Source organism: Grammomys surdaster, unplaced genomic scaffold (genome assembly GCF_004785775.1).
Source record: "Grammomys surdaster isolate TR1022 unplaced genomic scaffold, NIH_TR_1.0 472, whole genome shotgun sequence".
Taxonomy (NCBI): Eukaryota; Metazoa; Chordata; class Mammalia; order Rodentia; family Muridae; genus Grammomys; species Grammomys surdaster.
This window is the reverse complement of record NW_021604891.1, coordinates 487,938-511,580: the sequence shown is the minus strand read 5'-3', so window position 1 is coordinate 511,580 and position 23,643 is coordinate 487,938. Positions and strand designations below refer to the sequence as shown.

The 23,643-nt window shown below is 50.1% G+C and overlaps 1 protein-coding gene across 2 annotated transcripts in view; it reads left to right on the top strand.

Moving 5' to 3' along the window:
* Nucleotides 1–23,643, top strand: part of Tmem266 (transmembrane protein 266) — a 114,864-nt gene that overhangs the window by 71,830 nt on the left and 19,391 nt on the right. The window contains exons 4-8 of one of the 2 annotated variants that reach the window (XM_028781574.1): nucleotides 1,336–1,384; nucleotides 4,259–4,332; nucleotides 17,155–17,211; nucleotides 18,188–18,326; nucleotides 21,097–21,212. In XM_028781574.1, the coding sequence (XP_028637407.1) occupies nucleotides 1,378–1,384; nucleotides 4,259–4,332; nucleotides 17,155–17,211; nucleotides 18,188–18,326; nucleotides 21,097–21,212 (393 nt within the window). In that variant the 5' untranslated portion in view covers nucleotides 1,336–1,377. Of the gene's footprint in view, nucleotides 1–1,335; nucleotides 1,491–4,258; nucleotides 4,333–17,154; nucleotides 17,212–18,187; nucleotides 18,327–21,096; nucleotides 21,213–23,643 lie in introns of both variants that reach the window. The other variant, XM_028781573.1, reaches the window with a different exon arrangement.

Below are 23,643 nucleotides of genomic sequence, written 5' to 3'. Positions count from 1 at the left end.
CACCATCACCATCATCACCATCACCATCATCACCATCACCATCATCATCACCATCATCATCACTAACATCACCACCATCACCATGATGCTATTGCAGCCACACCGCACTTTCAGGTTAGATACATTCTTTCATTTAGCTTTCAACAACTCTACAAGTTAAAAATACTATTCTTTACTTTCCAAATGGGGAAGTGGGGTCCCAAAGTGACCTGGTGTCTTGCAGGTGATCTTAGGGCAATGGGGTACATCCCAAAGTAAAGACTTCCCTGACTTGTCTTGGCCCCCCTTTAGATGGATAATTCTATGTAAAAACAGATGGGCAGGCAGAAATGGGCCATAAACAATCAAATCAGTGAGGTTTGATTACAGCACTCCAGACTCAGTGTTCCTAAAGCCTCCCACCTTGTGTTCCTCAGATGGGAGTGGGGTGGGGACCTAATATCCTAAGGACTCAGATACTCTGAACTCCTGTGTCCTCCTGCCCACTCCCAACCTATCCAGAAGGTCCGGCCCGGGGGGGGGGGGGGGGGGGGGGGACGATCATCTCCCTGTGTCTCCCAGAAGACAGTCATACACAGAGTGTGAGTCACATGGGATGGGATAAAAGGTGGCCCTGACCTAACCAGTTTGGTAAACACAGATGCCATCCGTGTGGTGGCACACCACTGTAGTAAGGGATTAGCGTATCCCACACTTAGATGGCCACTTAACTTCAACTCGGGTTTTCCATACTTACCCAAGTATGGCATTTATTGGTCAAGTAACAGCTGCTAGCACTCTGTAGCACCAATATCCAGATAATCTGCTCTGATAAGTGGGGATCCAATCCAGCTCTTTCTCTTATAGCTGAAAAACAATCTAATTCCAGCCACTGAGTGCTTCAGCATAGTTACTGAGTGTGAGCAGAGGTTTCCCCAAATGCCAGCGCAAGGGCTGGGTTCTGAGACACGTAGGAATGTAGCCTATGGCCCATACCTCCTAGGCAAGTCTGACTCACCGATGGGGTGTGAGTTTCACATACATTTTCAAGCCAAGAAGCCTGAATCCCAGAGAATTCCTTTAAGTTCCCTAAGTCAACCTGCAAACCCAGCTGTGTCCCTTAATGAGACTGTTTTACTATTTATGATTCTACCCTGCGGCGTCTTGAATAAGACTCGTCTCTCAGGAAGCCCAGCTGCACAGTGGAAGAGTGTTTGCTTAGCTTGCCCTGCCTTCCACCCCCAGTACCACGAAGTCCAAGCGTAGGGGAGCCAGGCTGTTGATTTGAGGCAAGGCTGTGGCCAGGATCTCCCCTCAGCCCCTCAGCCCCTCTTCTCCTTGCTTTTGTCCCTACAGGTCTAACTGGCTGAGGCCGTGTTGCGGGAAGAGAGCAGCCGTATGGCAGGTATTTTTGCTCAGTGCAAGTCTCAACAGTTTCCTGGTAGCCTGTGTAATATTGGTGGTGATTCTCCTGACTGTGGAACTTCTAATAGATATAAAGGCTCTCCAGTGTGAGTAGCAAGAGAGACACATATACGAATACATATGTCAATATTCACTGTGCATCTGCATCCCTCAGGGGTCCCCAACCTACCCTGAGATTGTCCCCCAGCCTGTGTCATCGCCAAGCTTTGGGCCCCACAATGGCCCACGGGGATTGCCGCTGGGGAGGGTACACACTGGCAGCTTCTCTGTCACCACCAACACACTTTGTCCCTTTCTATCTAACGTGGCCTCTTCAGTCCCCTCCCCAGTATTCCACAATCAGAAACTGACGAGACAAAAACAAAAGTTGGGGACCCCTGCGTGCATCTTTTTTTTTTTTTTATTGTTCTCATTTGAAATTTTCCAGGGTGAAATTTTTTTCTGGCTTAAACAGAGTTCCATTTGGGGAAGTCGATTGATCACCTGTAGTAACTAAACAACAACCACTTGTGCATGTACCCTTCCGAAGTGGGTGGCATCATTCACATGTACCTTGACAACTCTAAAGATGCTTTCCCACACCTACATCCCCAACCCTGCCAATAACCATGTAGTGCACAAAACTTGATAGGACAGGACCCCATTTTACAGACAAACTCCACAAATTGAACTTTGTGGGAATTTGGAGACTTACCAGACTGGGGGATTCAGGCCTCTGGGCTGTTCAGCTGCTTGGGCACTTTCCTTACTTTGGGGATTGCTTCCAGCCTCATGATGTCCGCAGTTTGGTGCCACCTGTGGCATCAGGAGGATAAGCTTCTTCTGATACACTGTGGCAATGTGGCCATCAGAGTGGAAGTCGACTTCCTGTCTCTACCCTTGGAAATCCCTGCTTGATATACCAGAGGCCCAAGTGTCTGGCCCTTGGCTGTGACTGAGCTTAGGGGAAAGTCCCCACACACCTTCTTGATTCAGGAGGTGGACCATTCAAGTATGAATCCTTTAAACATGGAATTACTGATACAGAGACCTTTCATTTCCCACTGTTGACAAAGAATTCAGGACAAAAGGTTCAGCCACCCCCAAACCCGTTTTGTCCTCTTGTCTTCTCAAATGCCCCAAGTCCTTTACTGAATCGCCTATGCTCAGGGATTGTCACAGATTCTTCCAGGACACACCAACCTTGTCTGCTCTCTGGAAGAACATAGAATTGCTTTTGTCTGATAAGCCTAGTTGGGTTTTATGTAGCCGCTGGCCCCTTGGTTCCAATTAAAGTATCTTCCAGGATTAAGCGCCCAGTACTGGTTTTACACTCAACCTGTCTTCAATTAAACCATGCTGTAGGCTTCCCTCCACGCACCCAGACTGTCTGTGTTTTATGAGACCTGACCATAATGGAGTCCTTCTTTCTCTATGGTGGATTGTATTGGGGCCCCAGGCTTCTCAGGTTGTGATGAGGCATCGGGTAGAACTGAGAAGCCAGCCGACACTGGAATTTTGCTTAAAATTAAGTATCCAGGAGATTGATTTTGGTGGGAGATCCAATAGCAGCTCATAAAAGGCATCTTAAATTCCATAAAACGCACAATCCAAGATTTATGGCTCTTCTAAAGCAAACCATAAAAAAGGCACAGGAATTCATTTGAGAAATAATGGGGAGAGATTTTATGTTTCCAGAATCATCTGAGGTCTTTCCAGAGTCACACAGGCTTCAGCCTCTTGGTTCCCAGTGGTATTCATGTGGCTCAGAATGCAGAGGAATTCACCGTGTCTCTAGGGCTCATCCTTTGAGGATCATACTGGCCCTGAGCCAGGGGACCCAAGTGTCTCCATCCTGGAACCTGCTATTGTAGCCTTCTTCCTCTTGGATTTGCTTGAAGACCTCATTTTTATCCATTCCCAGGGTTCACAGATTTTAGAGTCATAGATCTTCTATCCAACGAAGATATCTTTATTTGATCCCAGGGGAACTTGAACCACTAGAAACAAGCCCTCTAGGGAGACGGCATGGCCTGTTTGCCACAGCACCCCTACCTCCTGCCCCTAAAGTACCCCCAATTCATCCAGAGAATTTCTTCTGGAGACCATTCTGCTCTTTCTACCAAGATCACCCCTACTTTGTCTGGACTCCAGCAACTTGCTTTTAGCCTCACTAGCATATAAACTGTGACCTGCTAGTGTTTGGAGGCTGTTTGTGGTTTCCTGTCCTTTAGAAGGACCTTCCGAGAATGCCCGGCTAGCTGAGGATACAGTAAGAAGCCGGCGGTGCCAGCGTCACCCTTGTCCGCCCCAGCCCACAGGCCCTGTTCTGGTATCCATCTGCTCCTCCTGCCAGGTGTAGCTCCAACCATCTTTCCAAAGCACACTGCTGTCACCGCCATCTGCACTACTGCAAGTTTAGAATGGAAGGGTAGAGAGGCTTGCCTGGAGCCCCGCACAAAGAGCATTGAGTTGTGGGGACAGTGAGTTGTGGGGACAGTGCACTGTCGGTTTTGAAGCTACCCACTCCAGTCCACAACTTTGCTGTGGTCATGACCCCTCCTCCCCCGGATCTGGCTAGAACACAAAGGATAACAGCAGGGGGCAGGAGGACTCTGGAGATGGCCTTTGAGGAGGCAGCTGGGTGGCTGCTAGAGAGAAGAGCATTTGGACCATGATGCTTCTCCGCCTCCACAGGACCAGTGGGTCTAGGAGCCCTTACTCTCTGACCCAGTTTCTGACAGATCTAATGGTTTTCCACAAGCACCCAGGGATCCCCAGGGGCCCACAGGTCTATGTTGATGCAGCACAGCCCCCTAGACTGGTGTGTTCAATTCCTCGCTCCTAAACCTGGCCCTCGCTGTGTTCATTGCAGTTTCCAATGCATTCCAGTTTGCTGGTGTCGTTCACTGGATCAGTCTGGTCATCCTCTCTGTGTTCTTCTCAGAGGTAGGTAAAGATTCGGGCCCTGAAATCTCCTCTTTGGGGTGACTCACTCCCAGGGAACCTGGGCTTTATTTCACTACACATTTCCTAGTGTCAGGCCCACTGCTGTCCCCGAGGCTGAATTTCACCACAGGATGTGGCACAAAGAATGTTCACAGGCACATACATGCAGAATAGTGGCCAACCCAGCAGCAGACATTTGCCTCTAAGCAGGAGACCTCTGCTCTGAAACCGGAATATATGCAGGGTTGTCAGCTAAAGTCTGGGTGATGGATGTATGAAGGAGAGACTGACATGACATAGCTGAAGAACAGAAGTTGTTGGTGTGGCCCGTGATGTGTATTCAAGGGCAAGGCCCAGGAAAACCAGATGTAGAAGCAATTAGGATTTGCTTGCCTCAGGGCCGAGGCATAGAATATGCTTAGAGCTGGGCAATGAATTTAACCAGGTCCTGTGGAAGGATGGAGCCCCAGGCTGGCAGATGTCCCTGGGACAACAGAGAGGTACGTTTCTGAAGCAGTGCCTCAGGCAGATGCTTCCTGCTATTACTCGAGTTGGTGGTTGGAAAGCTAAGTGGTATCTCCTAGCCCCTCGGTTTAGTGTGGAGGTAGAACAGACCCATGTGGCCACTGGGTCTCTTGACAAACCTTGGCACCAGGGCACTCCTCAGTTTTTACATGGGGAGTGACTGACACCTTGTTTGACCAGTTCCCATGCTGGCAGTGATACTGTGACCCATGTCTGTGGGACACTGGTTTGTAGCTGCTTAAGATAGGGCCTCCCAGTAGGATGGGAAAGGCTTCATGCTGTGGGCAGTGAAGGGCAGAGAGTTTCATATGGAACCTGTTCTTTCAAATAGAGACAAGGACTAACCAGGTCAGCTCGCCCCTTGTTCACTCCACCAAGGTATCCCCTCTTTCCACCACAGGTACACATCTGCCCACAGAGAGCCCCAGTAGGGTCTTTCACATAAATAAGGTATAGAGCCTTCTAGGAACATGCAGGCATGGGTGCACACTCACACATGCATGGGTGCACACTCACACACATAGGTGCACACACAGGCATGGTTGCACACACAGAGACATGTGTGCACACACACGCATGGGTACACACATGCACAGGCATGGGTACACACTCACACATGCATGGGTGTGCACACACAAGCATGAGTGCACACACATGCATAGGTGCACACTTACACACACATGGGTGCACATGCACAGGCATGAGTGCACACACACACACACACAATCACAGGTGCACACACACAGAGGCATGGGTGCACACACACACACAGAGGCATGGGTGTGCACACACATGGGTACACACACACACATAGGTGCACACACAGAGGCATGGGTGCACACACAGCTGCTAGCACACTGAAGCAGAGAGCACAGCACAATCTCAGAGGAAGGTGGTGAGCCAGAGAAGATGAACGTGAATGAGGCTACAGAGTGAGCGATTGTCTGTTGTGGTCAAAGAACCCAAGAGGCCAGAATCCCGGGGCCTTTTCTGGCCTACACAATTGCTCTGCTGTCTCTGTCTCCCTAAAAATTAGAGGAGGTCTAGGCCTTCTAGTTCAGAATGCTGAGTCTGCATGGGGCTGGACTGGGTAGCCAGCGTAGCAAACATAGAACACTCTGGGTCTTAGCTTCTGTAGCTCATGACCAGTAAGCATGAGCTACACCTGAGACAACTCCTGCAGGTCGCAACTCTGGTTTCCCAGGAACCTTCCTAACCAGCTCACTGAGGCCATCGCTGGTACTCAGGTCCCTGGAAAGGCCGACCAGTACCTCGGATCCCGGCCGTAGCTTGGGATCTCCATAGGGTCCATCCCTGCCTGGCCCCTCATCTCTGCTTGCTGGGGTTCCCTCCTGCAAATCCCTGGTCCAGGGCCAGCTGTCTCCTTGATGCAAACCTTGGAAAATGTGCCCATGCCTGTGACTGCCAACAAAAATGTTTAATCAGTTGCTGTGGCTCTTCCCTCTGCTTTGGTTTTATTGGCTTTTGCAGAATTTATTGCCCAGTGTTAATTTGGCATCCCCTTCCTGTCAGTACCAGAGACAAACCACCTGAAACAGACGAGCTCCTGTGTGCAGGAATAACAGCCTCAGAGCCCGGACAGCCAACCCCCACAAAGTGGGGAAGGGACTGGGGCTTCCCACAGACTCAGCTTTCTCTGCAGAGCCTGTGGGGACGCTGAGAAGGGCTAGTCTCTTGCCTTGGACCTTGTCATAGGTGGGGAGGATGGAATGGAGCTAGGCTATCAAAGCAGCAGTAAAAACTCCCCTGTGCAGTCTGCCCAGCATGAAAGAGGGACTGTGTACACTGATCTCCTGTTGAGGCATCCTGGCTAGCTAGAGTGGGCTTCTGTAGTCTCACAGAGCACCAGAAAACCAAGCATCAAAACCTTGGTGCCAGCCAGCTCTCAGATGCCTCCTTAGCACAGGACTGGTGAATGTGAGCCTTTTGTGCCTTCACAATGACTGGGGGACCTCTAACAAAAAGCCAAAGAACCCAGTATCCCTCAGCAGTGTGCCAGGCCTGCATGCTTGCCTGCCAAAGTGCTAGTGCGGTCCTTATAAAATACCACATAGGGCCTGGATGTAGCTTAACCAGTCCAATGCTCACCTAGCACGCACAGAGCCCTGGGTGTGGTAAGCCAGGTGTGGTAGTGAATGTTCACAATCCTAGCACTCAGGAGATGGAGGGAAGATGAACAAAAGCTAAAAGTAATCTTCTGCTAAATAGAAAGTTCAAAGTATAGCCTGGGATCCATGAGACCTTGTCTCAAAATACATACATACATACATACATACATACACACACACACATACATACATACATACATAATACATACATACATGCATGCATACATACCATGCATACACACATATACACATGAATGGGTGAGAAGGATATCCCAAGGTTATAACAATTATAGTCAAAACTGGACAGAGCTCTCTGGGCTTTGATCTCTTGTTACTGGCCCCTAGGGGTCTCACTTTGGCAGGTTGAGAAGGAATTAGGAGTCTGGGTGAAAGACCAGGGCCAAGGCCAGACACTGAGAGCAAAGGTCTGATGAAGCAAGGCCTGTGAGCACAAGCCAGGGACGAGAAGCCCTCCTCTTCTCATCTGGGAGAAGTGGAAATGTCCCCTCTTAGATCTGGCCCCTTCTTTCTCCTGTACATATCCAGGGATGCTGCTAAGAGCCAAGGGTCTCTTGAGAGGCCAAGAGACTTTCTCTGGCTAGCAAGCGTTGCTTAGGCTAGTTCCACACAGGTGAGCAGCCAAGGGCTGCTGCCACCCCAGGGTCCTTTTCCTATTTCTGAGCATTGCTCCACCCCTAGTTTCAACTGAGCCTTAGGGAAGGACAATTGTCCATGTTATAGGTTGGGAAAATGAGACCTGGAGAGGTAGGGAAAACTGTCCAGAGTCCACAAGGAGAAGTCAGACACAGGCCCCGGGTGGGTGAGCAGTCCACAGCGCCATCTTCAACGTCCTAGAGTTCTGAGGCTGCTCCAGGAAGATGGGCCGCTTTGTCCTGGACAGGCCTCAGGGTACAGATAGGACAAAGGCTGGCAGTCTGGCTTGGGCTCAGTTCAAGGACATCTGCTCAGAAAGGCCACACGTCTGAACAGTGAGTCTGGGCTTCTAAAATAAGCAAGATTGGGTGCCCTTAGGCAGACTAGGGTGAAGTCCCAGCAGGGGCCTCTGGGAAAGTGTGCTCCTGCAGCCGGGCCCTGTGGTGCTTGGTCATACAGGGTCATCATGTTCCCACAGGACCTTGGACAGCAAGAGTAAGCAGAGTCTTTGGAATCAACATAAGAATTGTGCAAATGGGGTTTCCTAAGCACAGCCTGCCCTTGGCTGAGACCAGGCCCAGCTGGCCACTTGGAAGCAGAGAGCCCACTGCTCCTCTTCATGGGGTTGCAAAAGCTCTCAGGGCCTCCTGTGATCCTTCCAGGGAGATGAGACCACAGCAGACCTGTAGATGGGGCCTCAAGGTGATGACTGTGCTGTGGCAGCTGTAGTTGCTTCCTCCTCCCCTCCCCCTCTCCCACCCGCTCCTCTTTCTTCAGATACTGAACCTGGAGCCCACCAACTCACCTCGTCTAGGCTGACTAGTAAACCCCCAGGAATGCTCTGGTTTTGGTCTCCCTGGTCCTATGAGAACAATACCACACCAGGCTTTTACATGGATGGTAGGGATGTCAACTCCGGCTCCCGTGTTTACATAGCAAGCATGGCTGACCCAGCTCTCATACTGGCTGACCCAGCTCTCGGTGTGACTTCTCATGACTTTCAAGTGTACAAGTTGGTGGCATTTGGTACATCCATGATATTCGCCTGGAGCCTCCAGCTGCTTCCAAAGCAGTTTTACCCCCAAATGAGACCCCACACCCATCGACAGTCATTGCCATCCTCCTTACAGCTCCTGGCAACACAAATCCACTCTATGTCTCTATAAATGGAAATACTCCTGTTTCCTGTAATCAAGATCATGCACTTCTCGGCCTTTTGTGTCTGGCCACCTTCTGTCACCGAGGATGTTTTCAGAATTGGTCTACACTGCAGTGTGAGTCAGGACTCTGTTTCTTTTTCTGTCTGAGTAATATTTTCTCATATGGGTACAGTAGTCAGTCATCAGCTGAACCAAGCGTCTTTTCTACAACTTGTATTTTTTAAGCGGAGAAGGGAGAAGGTGTCTACCACTGAGTCATTTCTCTCCACCTCCTTTTCCTCCTCCTCCTCCTCTTCTTCCTCCTCTTCCTCTTCCTCCTTTTCCTCCTTCTCCTCCTCTTCTTCTTCCTCTTCCTCCTTCTCCTCTTCCTCCTCCTCTTCTTCTTCCTCCTCCTCCTCTTCCTCCTCCTCCTCTTCCTCCTCCTCCTCTTCTTCCTCCTCTTCTTCCTCCCATCTCCTGGCACAGGGCTGGGCATGTGACCCCAACTGAATCAGTTAAATATGTATCTGAGAAATTACTCTTGAAAATCTCATTTCCGCTTTTTCCTTGCCATGACTTTGACAGCGACCTTTAGGAGCTGTTAGGTCAAATGTGAAGCTAATTGTTCTGTGTAAGCTGGTCGGCGCTGATTGGTTCACAGTGTAGCTCACAGTCAACAGAAGTCTGTAGTCATGTTGATGGCCAGCTCACCAGGCTTCTGGGCCAGGAATTACAACAATGGAGGGGCTGTGCTATGCCGCAGGACAATGGATACCCCCACTCTCATCTCTGAGGCCAGAGATAAACCCAGATCTGGAGTCTTCTAACTGCACAGCATTCTCCTCAGAAAACATCCTTGCTGACCTGGCCCCAGAAACAAGCGACATGACATTCAGCAAGAGGGTTGTGTTGGCTAGGAGGCCACGGGACAGACAGCCTTGATAACTGCTTGTATATGCCCAGGCAGTCCCTGAGACTCCATCTGAACAGTCTGATGTAGAAAGTAATTGACTTACTATTTATAAGAATATTTTACCTACATAAAAATTTAACATGCCAAATAAGAAAACAAGCCCCTCCTCTAGACTCATCAACCTCAGATGACCACTGTTAACTTCACCTATGCCCAGGGGCCCCTCTCCCTCCAGCCTCAGTGTGGGCTTCCAGCAGGAGACATGATCCCCTGTCCTGATTGGCTCCCATGAGGGACCTGCTAAACGAATGTTCTTTGTAAACTTGAAAACAAGCTCCCAGCCCCTGGCCCAGCCCCATCCCTGGCCCCTGCCCCTTTCCCTACCCCAGACCCTTCCCCAGCCCAAACCCCTACCCTAGCCCTTGCCTCTGACCCTGCCCCATCCCCTGCCCCCGCCCCCGTCCCTGCCCCTACCCCTTTCTCTCGCCCAGCCTCTGCCCCACCCCAAACCCCTACCCTAGCCCTTGCCTCTGCCCCCGCCCCGCCTCTACCCCAGCCCCTGCTCCTGCCCCAGCCCAAACCCCTGCCCCTGCCCCTGCCCCTGCCCCTGCCCCTGCCCTGCCCTGCACCTCACACTGCAGCTAGCCAGTCGGTATTGGCTTTCCTCTCTCTCTGCGCTGGGGTTTTGCCGCTGTCACACTGACAAATCACTTACTATTTCTGCATCTGTTCTGTCCTCACAAATTCAGGGGAAGAGTCCTCAGAGCTGTAACGGAGAGAGTTGACATTCCTGATATTTTTCTTTGCTGCAGTGGGATGATTCCCAGAGAGACCAAGGCTGTTTTGACTCCATTGTCTTGCCAGGCAATTTTTAGGTGCATTAAGTAAGTTCAAACATGTCTCGGTGTATTCTAAGTGTAAAACCCAAGCAGAAATGGCCTGGTTAACACAAAGCATGTTTGCCTGCCCTCATGTACTTACTTGAATAATGTGTATCAACACACTTATCCTATTTGATTGACATCTTAGAAACCTTTTGATTCTTTGAGAAATGTCTTCTTGCCTGTGTGTCCATGTGTATGTACACACATGTATGTGCAGGTGCATATGTGTGTATGTACACATTTGTCTGCACACAGAGGTGCCAGAGGACAACCTTGGGATAGGTGTTCTTTGTAAGCAGTCCACCTGGTTGTTTTTGAAGCAAGGTCCCTCCATGACCAGGAGCTTAGCAGTTGGGCCGGCTGGCCAGTGGAACCCAGGGTCTGCTTGTCCTCATCCCCCGACCCCCACCCCCAACTCTGAGATTACAAATGCCATGCCTGGTTCCTGAGAACGGACCTCAGGTTCTCAGGATCGCATGGCAGGCAGTTTACTGGGCTATGCCGTCCTTATTATCGTCTGTATTTCAAGAGGAAAACTCTGGGTTTGGTGACATCTTTGTCTCTGAGAACAGTGCAGTGTTGGTATCTGTTCAGTGACAGCCAGCACTCATGCCACGACAGTCAGCCACAACCCAATGCCACACCACACTATTCTTTCAATCTGCTGGCTTGTAGAAGAACTGAACTCACTGCTGCTTCCTTTGAGTGTTTTTAATACACTAAAGGATTTCGAAATAAAATATAAGGATACTGTGTAAAGAAATCAAGACCAGGGGCACTAAAATAGAAAATAGGTTCTGAGTTGAGGAATGTTTTATGAATTCACCAGGAAATGTGTTTATCAGAAATTACTGTGATTTAATGACTGTTTGTCAGGCTCTCAGGAGCCAGATGAGTCCTGCTGTTCCATTTGTTCCATTCACAGAGACCAGATTTCCACAGGTGACATGTTAGCCTGCATGATCTGAGATGACACATTTAAGTCAGGGATTTTAGTTAGAGTGCTGTCATTGGAGAAGCTGGCGATGGAGAGGGGACAGGCTTGGAGAGAGCCATGCCTTGTAGCAAGGGAGAGTTGATGGGCCTCTAGGCATAGGGGTCACAATGAAGCTTTGGGGACAGGGTCTGTGCTGGAGGTTGACAGGACAGGAATTCGAAGAGCAGTTAGGAGGCCAATTGGCTGAGAGGGACCAAGTCATCCAGAAAGGTGACAGTCAGAATGGAGTGTTGAAGGCTCCAGGGGGTGGGCAGAGAGGGTGGGCAGGAAGAGGATGGGCACAGGGATAGGTGGAGAGCTCTGAACGACTGGCTTAGTCAGTGAGGGAACAGTGATGTCCCTTTGCTGTCCTTGGACTGATAATCAGGAAGACATCTAGGCTGGAGACATAGAGTTGGGGCTTCAGAGAACTGGAGGTGACAAAGCCAAGGGTGCCGGGAATGAGAGGGGCGACAGCCTGGGAGACAGAAACCTGCAAAGGTAGCTGAGAGAATGTAGCCAGGGAACTGGAAGGAAAAGTCCAGAGTGGGGGAGGGGCAGAAGGGTAGGAAGGGGGTTGTCCTGGAAACCGTGCTTTTCCAACAGGGCAGTTGCTAGCACCACAAACTGCTTGTCAAAGTGAGCCAAACAAGATGCTCTCAAAGGCGTTGGCAGGGGGATGGAGGGCTCGTTGGTGATGCTGGAGACAGTTTGGGGGATTTAATTGCAGCAGGTTCACTAGAGATGGCTGTGTTTAGGACTTTTGCCTGGGAAGACGGGGTGGGAGGTGAGTGGCTCAGTGGACAGATGTCGTCCCCAAGAGATATTTATTTTAATTTTTAGACTTGAAAATGTTTCTGTGCTGGGAGAAAGTTCTGGAACTAAGCCTTGCTCAGTCTCTGGTCAGCAAGGTCTGGGATAGTGCTCCATGTCCTGTGAGTGTTCCATCAGTGGCGCTCACTGTGATGGCAGACACACCATCACAGACCTGCTGGCCTTTGCTTTACCCTGCAGCCCTGAACACTTTAAAATAGCTGGTAATCTAATGCCAGAATGAGCCAGCATGAGGACAGACAATGAAGTCAGCCTGCTTGTGAGCTCAGGACCCTGCAGGAATCAGCCACTGCGTCTATGGGCTGCACCCTCTGGACTCTGGGAAGAGACAGTCATCAGCCCTGTCCCTGGAGACCGAGGGAATAAGCTGCTGCAAACTGTGCTGTGTTCTTGTCCTTCTCAAAGGACACTTGTCATATCGCAGACCTTTTTTTTTTTTTTTTTCCTGCGGAGGGGGAGGTTTGAGAAGAGTTTCTCTGTGTAGCCTTGGCTATCCTGGAACACTCTCTGTATACCAGGCTACCCTCAGACTCACAGAGATCCGCCTGCCTCTGACTCCCAAGTGCTGGAATTAAAGGCATGTGCCACCACTCCCTAGGAGTCTGGGTTTGTGCACCTTAGTGTAGTGCTCATGGAAGCCAGAAGAGGGCATCCAAGCTCCCGGAGCTGGAGTTAACAGGCGGTTGGTTGTGAGCTGACCCCTGAGAACCTAACTCAGCTCCTCTGGAAGAGCAATGAGTGCTCTCCATCCCTGAGTCATCTCTCCAGCCCTTTTAAGAAAGCTGAAGACACATCCATATGCATCCACACACTCACACATTAACATTCACACTAACAGTCACATGCACACACTCACACACTCACACACACTCATGCGTCACACACAGACATTCACACACATTCACACACACTCATACGTCACACACAGACATTCACACACACTCATACATCACACACACTCATACATCACACACAGACATTCACACTCACACATTAACATTCACACTAACGGTCACATGCACACACTCACACACATTCACACACACTCATGCATCGCACACAGACATTCACACACATGCATCGCACACACTCATACGTCACACACACACATTCACACACATTCACACACACTCATACGTCACACACACACATTCACACACCTGCTCAGTCACTCACACACTCACACACACTCATACGTCACACACACACATTCACACACACACATTCACACACACACCTGCTCAGTCACTCACACACTCACACACACTCACTGGAAGAAGTAGGCTCTAATAGTGGGAAGGAGTGACTTAGCCTCAGGATAAACAAACTCCTTACTGAGAGCCAGAGCAAGCAAGCAAAAAGCAAAAGCTTCCTTCTCCACGCCCTTTTAGTGGGCTGCCACCCGAAGGTGTGGCCCAGATTAGAGTGGGGCTGCCCACCTCACATGATCCATGAAAGAGCAAGCCCTCAGCTGTGCCCAGGTGCTTGGGTTTTAGTTAATTCCAGGTGGGGTCAGTGATGGCTGCCACACCCACAATTCCTTTCCATTGCTGTGCACTTGGACTGATCCAGATTTCCTTCACCGATCTCACTTAACATTTAACCCCAAGGAAAACTTGTCCAAGATCCACATCCCTCAGGAGTCATCTCCAGCTCAGAGATCCAGATACCACTCACTCCCAACCCCAGCAGGCTGAAGCCAAGGGCCTGGAACTGGGGTGTTGCCCCACTCTCTCAGGAAGCTGCGAGCCAGGAATCTTCCTTTGCCAGGAGCAGTTATCTTTTTGAAAACTGTCCACAAAGCCAACATATATACGAGCAGCTGTGTCTTCCTCCACCCACTGTGATCTCCAAACTGCTCTTGGAGAAGAGGGTGATTCCCCAAGGCAAGGGTCTCAAGCCACCGACAGGGCAGGAGGCCTCTGCCACTGGACCAGATGTAAAGCTGAGGACTCTGCCTCTCTCTTTCTGCTACCTCATGGAGGTCAGCTTTTCCTCCCTTGAGAGTAATGAGCTGGGCTTGATGGAGAAAAGGTGAGGCAGAGGACCCAGGGACCAGATGTACCTGCCACCTTAACCTCAGCGCCTGCACTCACAAGGAAAGGAGCTCGGTTTATAATATGTAATGGGTCATCTTCAAGGCGTGGCCAAGACTCTGCCCTGCCCTCTGATCTTGCTAGCATGAGAGCAGCCAGCCTGGAATGAAAGGGACTGACAAGCCTTGGTCCCTTTGAGAAAGAAGCAGCCTGGGTTGGTAGTGAAGTCTACTTCTCTCAGTGCTTGCTGCTCTGTCATGAAGTGTCCTACTGGGGTAGCCACCCTGCTTAAACAGCATAATATAGGCCTCGAACCCAGACTCTAGTTTCCTAAGTCTCCCTGACAGTTCAGGAATCTGGTGTTTTAAACAAACATGAAGTGGGGTCACTGCACATTGAGAAGCTTCTCCTCGGAGATGTAAGATGTGCTAGGTCTTGGGGAAGGTGGGTCAGGCCCTTTGGTCCCTGACTGGGAGTTTTCAGGATAGAGATTTGCAGAGGGAAGGAGGCTATAGGACATCAGCCAGCAGGTGGGATATTGAGGAGCTGGGTTCCTACTCTAGCTTTGACTTCAACTGGAAGCTGCTGTCCCAGGTCATTGCTTGCTGAAGTGTGTCCTGAGCCCTTGCCCTGTCAGCTATCTAGCCTAGGAAAACAAGCCTCCAGTTAGTGGTCTGGAGCTGAGACCAGAGCTGGAAGTCAGATGCACAAATGGGGCACCAAAGAGGTCAGGCAGGTGCCTGAACTGCTCTACCTGCATCCCTGGTACCACAGTGGCCTGCAAAGCTAGGTGCCCACATCCACCCTGGGGTATCGCAGCCCCAGGGACTGTCTGCTGATCTCATCCCCCCAGTTCTCCCATCATGCCTAGCCACACCCTTCCCCTCTCCTTAACCTACATTCTACAGGAATTTCAGCTAAGACAAGTTTTATTTTATTTTACTTAGAGACAGGGTCTCAATTTGTAGCCCTTGCTGGCCTGAAACTTACTATGTAGAGCAGGCTGGCCCTGAATTCACAGAGATCTACCTGCCTCAGTTTCCAGAGATCTGGGATTAAAGGTGTGTCCAACCACACCCCAAGCCTTGCTTTTGAAGAAGTATAGCAGTTCTTTTCATCTGAGGAGTGAAATTCATAGACACAGAAAATGGAACGGAAGTGGTGAGGGGCCACAGACCACGATGTTACTATTTAAAAATGCAGGTCTCATTTTGGCTGTTGTGCAAAGGGTCTGGTGGCGATTGCTACACACCAGCATATTTAATTTGGCAGGAGTGTGTGTGCACTAGGAGGCTAACATGGTGCCCTGCTTTACAGTCCCCTTAAAGCATTAGAACCCAGGCAATTTCCTTTCTCCAGCCTGGACCTTTTTTGCTGGGTTGAGGGTGGGTATGGATATGGTAACATTCCAAAAGAGAAAAGTATCAAGTCCATCACCCTAGGAGGGAACAGGCAACAAGAAAAGAAGCCAGGAGAGCATGGGGGTTCCTACCCAGTGTGAGCAGCCATGTAGAGAGGGAAGCCTCCGGTCCACATAGCAACTTCATCTCAGTCTCCTAGGACCTTGGTGGCTTCAGGACCTTGGTGGCTTCAGGACCTTGGTGGCTTCAGGACCTTGGCGGCTTCAGGACCTTGGCGGCTTCTTTAGCCTCTGTTCCTCTTGGCTCTTGAGAGTCACATGTGAGGAGTGACTCGGCACAGACTAGATAGCAGGTGTTATCTCATCAGTATCGAAAACTGTGTCATCCGACTCACCTCCCCAGCAGAAGAGAAAAGTCATACACAGAGAAGAGAGATTTGAATTGCTCAAACACACAGTCAGCCATTGTTGTGTGTGATCTTAAGAGATGTGGGAACCCTCACCCTATGCAGAACACTTCCTACCCCTTTGGTTAAGGCTGGAAGAACAGGTTTTGTTGAGTAGAGGATTAAGGCCTGTGTGTGAGCTTGAAGCTGGTGAAGACCCAGCAGGCTTCTGCCTCTCTCCTCATCCTCTCTTCACTGAAAGAAGGCACAGCTATGCCTCCCTACACACCACACTCTAGAGAAGGGAGAAAGTAAAATGAACAGAGCTAAGTCTATTCAAGGGCACAGCCCCAAAATGGTCCACGGTGCTTCTCATCAGCCATTGGGCAGAATGTACTACACACACACACATACACACAGAGAGAGAGAGAGAGAGCGCACAGGGAAAGCTAGGAAATGTAGTCTTTAGCCCTGTGGACATGCCTGAAGACTTAATGAAGGACAGAGAGATACGGAGAGCATCAACTCTCATCCTTTGCCATGATGCAGTCACCAGGTAACAGGCGAGACTCAGCACATTTGTAATTGCTTTTGTCAGGAGAGGAGGGGCAGGAGATGAGACTGAAGAGGTCTGCAGAGCCTTGGATATCATTCGTTCTAAATTCTCTAAGGAATTTGTAGTGTATTCTATATGTGCTGAAGGGCTTTGAACAAGCTTTGCATACAGGATACTGAGGGGGTAGCACACAGGTGGAGGGGCTGAGCCTGAGGACAAGGAGACCACAGAAAGCACGGCCACCACTGTACTGGAACTGGGTGCTGGTAGTGGGGAAGGGGACGGTGTATAACCTGGGTTGACACAGGGAACAGTGAAGAACTGTACTTGTTACTAAATATGAAAACAGTTGTTCCAGATCTGAGCTCTGGAACCTTCTTGGAAGAGAGGACAATAACTACTTTTTTTTTCCTTTTAATCTTGTCCTCAGACTGTTCTGCGGATTGTGGTGCTGGGGATCTGGGATTACATCGAAAACAAAATAGAGGTATGACCAGTTTCTGTCCCCAGATCCTAGATGCTGGGAAATGCTGCCTCATCTACTACAAGAGCCCAGCTCTGTCCAGCATGCACCTGACCACAGGGGGCGCCACCTGGATGTGGTGGGGGGAGGCAAACCCTGGCATTTTCCAACTGAAGAATTTGTTTTTAAACTTCCCTTGAGATTCACAAAATGTATACAGTTAAAGTTGAATCAATTTGAGAAGCCTTTGAGATTTACTTTAAAACAAATAATTCTACTGGACTCACCCAGCCATGGTGCACTGGTTAGGGAAGCCGTAGACTTTTCCTAGCCTGGGCGTCCACTCTGCTCCATGGAGGTGGGACTGCAGCGACAGGAGTGGTCACTACAGTGCTGGAGGCTTAGTCCGAGGCCAGGCTCACCTTAGGTATCCAGTGTCAGCCATTCTCCTTCCTCTCCTCTGACTGATTTTCAGTGTCTCTGGGCCCAAACTTGGGAGCCTATGCAGAAGTCTGGCAAGCATAGAGAAAGCCAGTGCCCAAGGCTTAATCACGTAGAGTACACCCCTCCTTTACCTGTCCTGTGCTCTTGTAGCATTGAAGACTGCATTTGTGAGAGGTGACACAGGCCCTGGGTTCTTGCCATCCACAGATAAAGAGGCCCCTGTAAGCCTTCAGCTCCAATACTGTCAACGAAGGATTCACCTCAATCTCTGGCCAGGATCTAGGACATGGATGCAGGCCTAAACTAAGAGCTAAACTAAGGTTGTCTAAACTAAGAGCTGTAGGAGGGCTGAGGCCGTGAGAAGTATAAAGAATGCTTGATCATGTCCAGGAGGAAGAGGCCCCCTCAGAGAGAAAGCACAGGCAGCTGGAGATGGGGTGAACTTCTGGGAGGCGCAGGCTACCTGGAGAAGGTGGCCTGCAGCAGTGGCCTTCCTGGCTGCTCTCCAGCCTGACACACGGCTGACCTGGAACACTGAAGTACACCCCTTCCTCAGGTGTTTGACGGGGCTGTGATCATCCTGTCCTTGGCCCCGATGGTGGCGTCCACTGTGGCTAACGGACCCAGGAGCCCCTGGGACGCCATCAGCCTCATCATCATGTTCCGAATCTGGCGGGTGAAGAGAGTCATTGATGGTGAGTACCCTGCGGGGGCGGGGTGGGGGCGGGGTGGGGCGGGACGGGGGCAGAACCTGTAGCTGTCCACTTGAGAATTGAGGACTCGGTGGTACAGTCAGTGTGGGGTGGGGGTGGGGGTGACCCATAGCATTGAGAAAGCCAAGCCTGCCCTGTCTCTTCAGCATAGTATTCTGAACTACCAACACAGTCGTGTGTCATACATGAAGTACCCCACTTCCCAGCTCATGCAACTCTTTATTTGAAGGGAGAGGGTTGTTGTGTTTGAGAGTCTCAATATGTAGCCTTGGCTGTCCTGGCACTTGCTGTGTAGACCATGCTAGCCTTCAACTCACAGAGATCCACTTTTCTCCGCCTCCCAAGTAAGTGTTGGGATTAAAGGTGTGCACCACCACAACGAGCTCTGACGGAACTCTGTATTGTGTGCATGCAAGTTCAGCCTCCCCATAAGACTAAAAATCTCAACCCTGAAGAACAGTGTCATAAAACTGGGACATGGTAAAGAAGGTAATGATCCAGGGAGGGCCTCTGGGGTTATCTTGGGGAAATGAAAGAAGACCCATGCCAGGCGGTGGTGGCGCATGCCTGTAATCCCAGCACTTGGGAGGCAGAGGCAGGCGGATTTCTGAGTTCGAGGCCAGCCTGGTCTACAGAATGAGTTCCAGGACAGCCAGAACTACAGAGAGAAACCCTGTCTCGAAAAACCAATTTTTTTTTTTTTTTTTTTTTTTTTTTTTTTTTTTTTTTTTCTCAAAAGTGGTCCTCAGATGCAAAGGACATTGTAGGGAGGCTAACCTCTCAAACCTACCAGGATGGGCTATCTTCCTCCAAAGACAAAGGGTGCAGGAGGTGCCCAGCGATTCCTAAGGACCTCCATGCCTTCTCCTTACCCCGAGAGGCATCCCAGAGGACTGTCAGGACACAGGTTAGACCACTACAATAGATGTTAAGGTTCTTTCCAGCCCTGAATTTTGGCTGCAATGATAGAGTTCTCCCAACAGCATCAGCTTAACGGGTTAAGGCAGGCAGGATGACTTCCGGAGTCTTCTGTCTGTGGGAGGGCAGCCTCTCACCTCCCACCTGTGAACACGAGGACAGTGCTTCATTCCCAAGCTTCCTCGGGTCCGTCCTTACATTACAGCATCATCACTGAACTGGAATGTGGGGGATCCACAACTTAGGAAGGACGGCTTGGGGACCTCAGCCGACACAGTCTCCTCATGACAGATGGAGAAACTAAGTCAAAGAAGAATAAAGGGTCACACTGTGAATGGTGCTCAAAACCATGATTGAAGCCCAGTGCTCTCTCTCTCTCTCTCTCTCTCACACACACACACACACACACACACACACACACACACACACAACTTCAGTGCTTTTTTTGACTGTTTAATTCATTCCTGTTACTCAGGATTCTATTCTGGGCTCTGTCCGGTGAGAACATCTTCCCTCAGGGCAAGCTAATGCCTTTGGATCCTGGCAGCTGTGGACAGCTGCACATTCCTCACTAGTAGAGGCTGACAGCCCCCCTTTGAACCTTCTTCTCCTCAGATCACACTTGGGAACTAAGGAGTGCTAATTTGCCATTCTCACCCTGGGTGTGAACTGGTCTCAGGAACAGCCCAGGCCACAGCAGTTAGGGACAGCTTGGAGTAAGAGGCTGTGAGTGCTCACTCTGTCCGTTTCAGGGAGAGCATGTTGAGAGGTCTAGAATACAGTGGCAAGAGACACATGTGACCTGTGACTGGTCAGTCTGAAAAACCAGAAAAGGTTTTGAAAGGTGTGACTCCCTAGGGGGTGAAGTGTAGAGGTCAAGGTAGTCTGAATTCTGCAACTTCTGTGCGTTCTAGAGCTGCTAAGCCCAAGAACCCCAAGGGAGGGGCTTATGAGGCTACTGCTATCTGAGAAATCATGGGGACCCCACACTCAAAGCCCTGGCTCTCTCTCAGCATCTCGCTCTGTTTCAGAAGTAGGCTAATCTGTAACAGAAAGCCAGGGTATCCTTGACTTACAGAACAAGCTTCCCTTTTTTTAAATGGAAGTCTGCAGAAAGAGGCAGGTGTCACTACCTACAAGTGACACGGCGCTTGCTCTCTACTCAATACTAAAAACACTATCTTGTTGCTTTGCTGCACATAACCGTCCCAGAGTTACTTCATGGTCCAAGATAGCTGTGCCTGTGCTGCTCACAGCTCTTCTTCATAGCCAGGAAGGATGAAGGAAGAAAATACAAAGCTAAAGGGACTCCCCACTAATCAGTGTCTGTCTGTCTGTCTGTCTATCATATCTATCTATCTATCTATCTATCTATCTATCTATCTATCATCCATCCTTTATCATCTAGTCATCTGTCTACATACCTACTTACTGCCTACCTCAGAAATAGCCTTTATTGATGGATTATCTCCAGAAACCAAAAGGGCTACACTTCGGTTACACCCTATGCCTGCGGGCTCTGAGGTCCTCAGCTCTGCCAGAATTTGTCTTTTGGAAACCTGTGACTGTAACAGAAACTAGGATGTAGTCACTTTTCTTGGCAGTTGTACCAATACTCCAAAACTGCAGGGCTCTGTCACTATGGAAAAGAAGGAACTGAGTCTGGGTTGTGGCTTCTCTGTGCTTTCTGGATGCTTTTGGGTACCTGCCCCAACCCCACATCCCTACAGCCTGAGTCTGAGCTTGGAAGCTGCTGCTGAAGTCTGGGCTTGCTGCTCCGCAATGCAAGCCTAGCTGCTGGCCAGCTCTTCACACAGCTCCCTCTGTCTTCCAGCCTACGTCCTGCCAATCAAGTTGGAGATGGAGATGGTCACGCAGCAGTACGAGAAGGCCAAGGCCATCCAAGATGAGCAGCTGGAGAGACTGACACAAATCTGTCAGGAGCAAGGGGTAACACTTTCAGATCTGTCCATCTCTGCCCAGGCCTTGCTGAGGTCCCTGTAATGTCAATCATGTCAGGATGCCAGAGCTTGGGGACTGCAGTCAGAGAGTGTCCTCAGCCCCTGAGACAGACCTCCCTCAGCTCCCACAGGTGCCCCAGCCCCGGCCTACGCTCCACTTACTACAGAGCTCAGTAAATGTGTGTACAGTGGTTCCTTTGACTCCTCAGCCACAGGCTCCCACAGCTGGTAAGTGTGGAAATCTGTGGAATGTCATCACAAATTGATCCTAGGAAGTGTCTTCACAGGGCGTGTGTGTGTGTATGTGTGTGTGTGTGTGCATGCATGCATGCGTGTGCATCATCCCCCTTGGGATGTCTGTTTGTGAACCAATTATTTTTCTATACTTTGGGAACATGGCTTTTCATTCTTATGAAGTATTTCTGAGGGACAGAAAGAGCCATTGTGGACCCCACCCTCCACACATTGTCCAGGGCTCCTTGGACCATGGCAGTCCTTAGGATAGGAGTTCTTATTCTACAGAGGCAGGAGTACAGCCCCTGAGCAACTCTCCAGCTCCATTCTCTCACTGATGTACCCAGCCTGGTCATCAGGGGCCTGCTCTGTGCTTAGACTTGTTCTAGGCACCAGAACCCCATTCTAGATGGGATATGGGCCAGTTTTCGCCTCATGGGAGCTTTGGGGAAATGCATTTGGTAGCCAGAGCATCCACGAAGCCAGGGCCATGCATGCCCCACAGGGATTCTGAAGGCCATGGTTGGGGAAAGTTTGCAGAGAAGCTGATCTGAGCAGAGCCATTTGGGAGAAGAGCAGGCAGGAGGCCCAGCATGGGATTGGGGGCTGAGTTGGGCTGCAGAGCCTGCCCTTGTGAGCTAGGGAAAGCTGCAGGAGTATAGGGTGGGCTTGGAGGGGCTCTGGGCTGATCAAGGTACCTGGGAAAAGGGGAAGTGTCTCTGTGGAAGTGTTAGTCTTCCATGGATCTTTCTGGCTGCTTCTGGAGAGTGGGCATGAGGGGACAGGTGGAGACAGAAAGCCAGAGCAATAGCAATCACCCAGGAAAGAGTAGACCTGGGTTTATGTTGGGAGTCTGGGAGACTGAGCCAGGACAGATGGAAGTGTTACCCAGAAACCAGATCAAAGTGGATTGGGGAGCTTTTGGCTCCCTGTACTGCAGGAAAACACCATTGTTGTTGGCAGCCTGAGAGATTCAACACAACACCGCATTGCTCCTAAATTTACAAATGCCCAACAGAGAGCACAGTCCAAGCACAAGCCACCATCAGCCATGTGTGTTCATGGCCAGGAGCAAACCCTAATGGCAACCTCGAATGTACCGCATGTCTTGTGTCCTGTGCTGTACAGGTTCAAGTCACTCCCCTCATGTAGGCTCTTCACTCAGGGTCTTGGGATGGGAACATCCTCAGCGTCTGCACAGGAAAGAGCAATAAATAAAGAAGATCCATGCTAGGTAGTGACATCTGGAAAATAGATGAACAGAAATGAACTGTTTTAATTTAAAAAGCACCTGAAACCTGTCATCTTAGCTGAGACTGCCGAGAGGGACAGACAGCTGGGGTCCCTGTAGGGAGGGGAGGGGAGTGGTCTGGTGGAACGGGACTCAGCTTCTGCTGAGAGAGTAGAAAGCAGGCCACTGCTCTCCAAAACCGGAGCCCACTCCCCAGAGGCCAGAGACACCACCTCATTGGCAGTGTGAGCGGAGGTTTGAGACAACCAGACAACAGATACCCTGAAGGGGATGTATGTCAGCCACGGATGTTATGACAGGGTGTGGGATGACCAAGAATGGCCTTAGGATGAGATGGTTCCAAGCCATCCCTGTTGCCTGGTGGCTTTGTAGCTTGGGTGCTGATAGAACCTTGGTTTTGTTAATCTGAAAAAGGGAGGCAGTAATAAAATCCTCAGAGGATGGTTATGAGATTTAAATACTGTCTAATGGTGGTGCACTCAAACTGCCTGCTCATTCATGCACACATGCCTGCTTTAGAAAGAGTGTCTGAGTCGTGGCTTGCCAATGTACCCCTCTTAGAGCCAGGGACAGATCTGTCTCACCTGTAACACCCTTGTCTCCCAGCCCACCTTGTCGGGGACCATTCCTTACTGTGTTTTCTATTCAGGCTCAGTGAAAATTGCTCCAAGCTGGCGGTGCATGCCTGTAGCAGCATTCAGAGGCAGAGATAGGAGGATTGTGAACTCCAGGTCAGCTTGAGCTAAGAAGTGACTTCTAGGCCTCAGATACTTAATGAGACCCTGTCTCAAAAAAAAAGAAAGAAAGAAAGAAAGAAAGAAAGAAAGAAAGGAAGGAAGGAAGGAAGGAAGGAAGGAAGGAAGGAAGGAAGGAAGAAAGAAAGAAAGAAAGAAAGAAAGAAAGAAAGAAAGAAAGAAAGAAAGAAAGAAAGAAA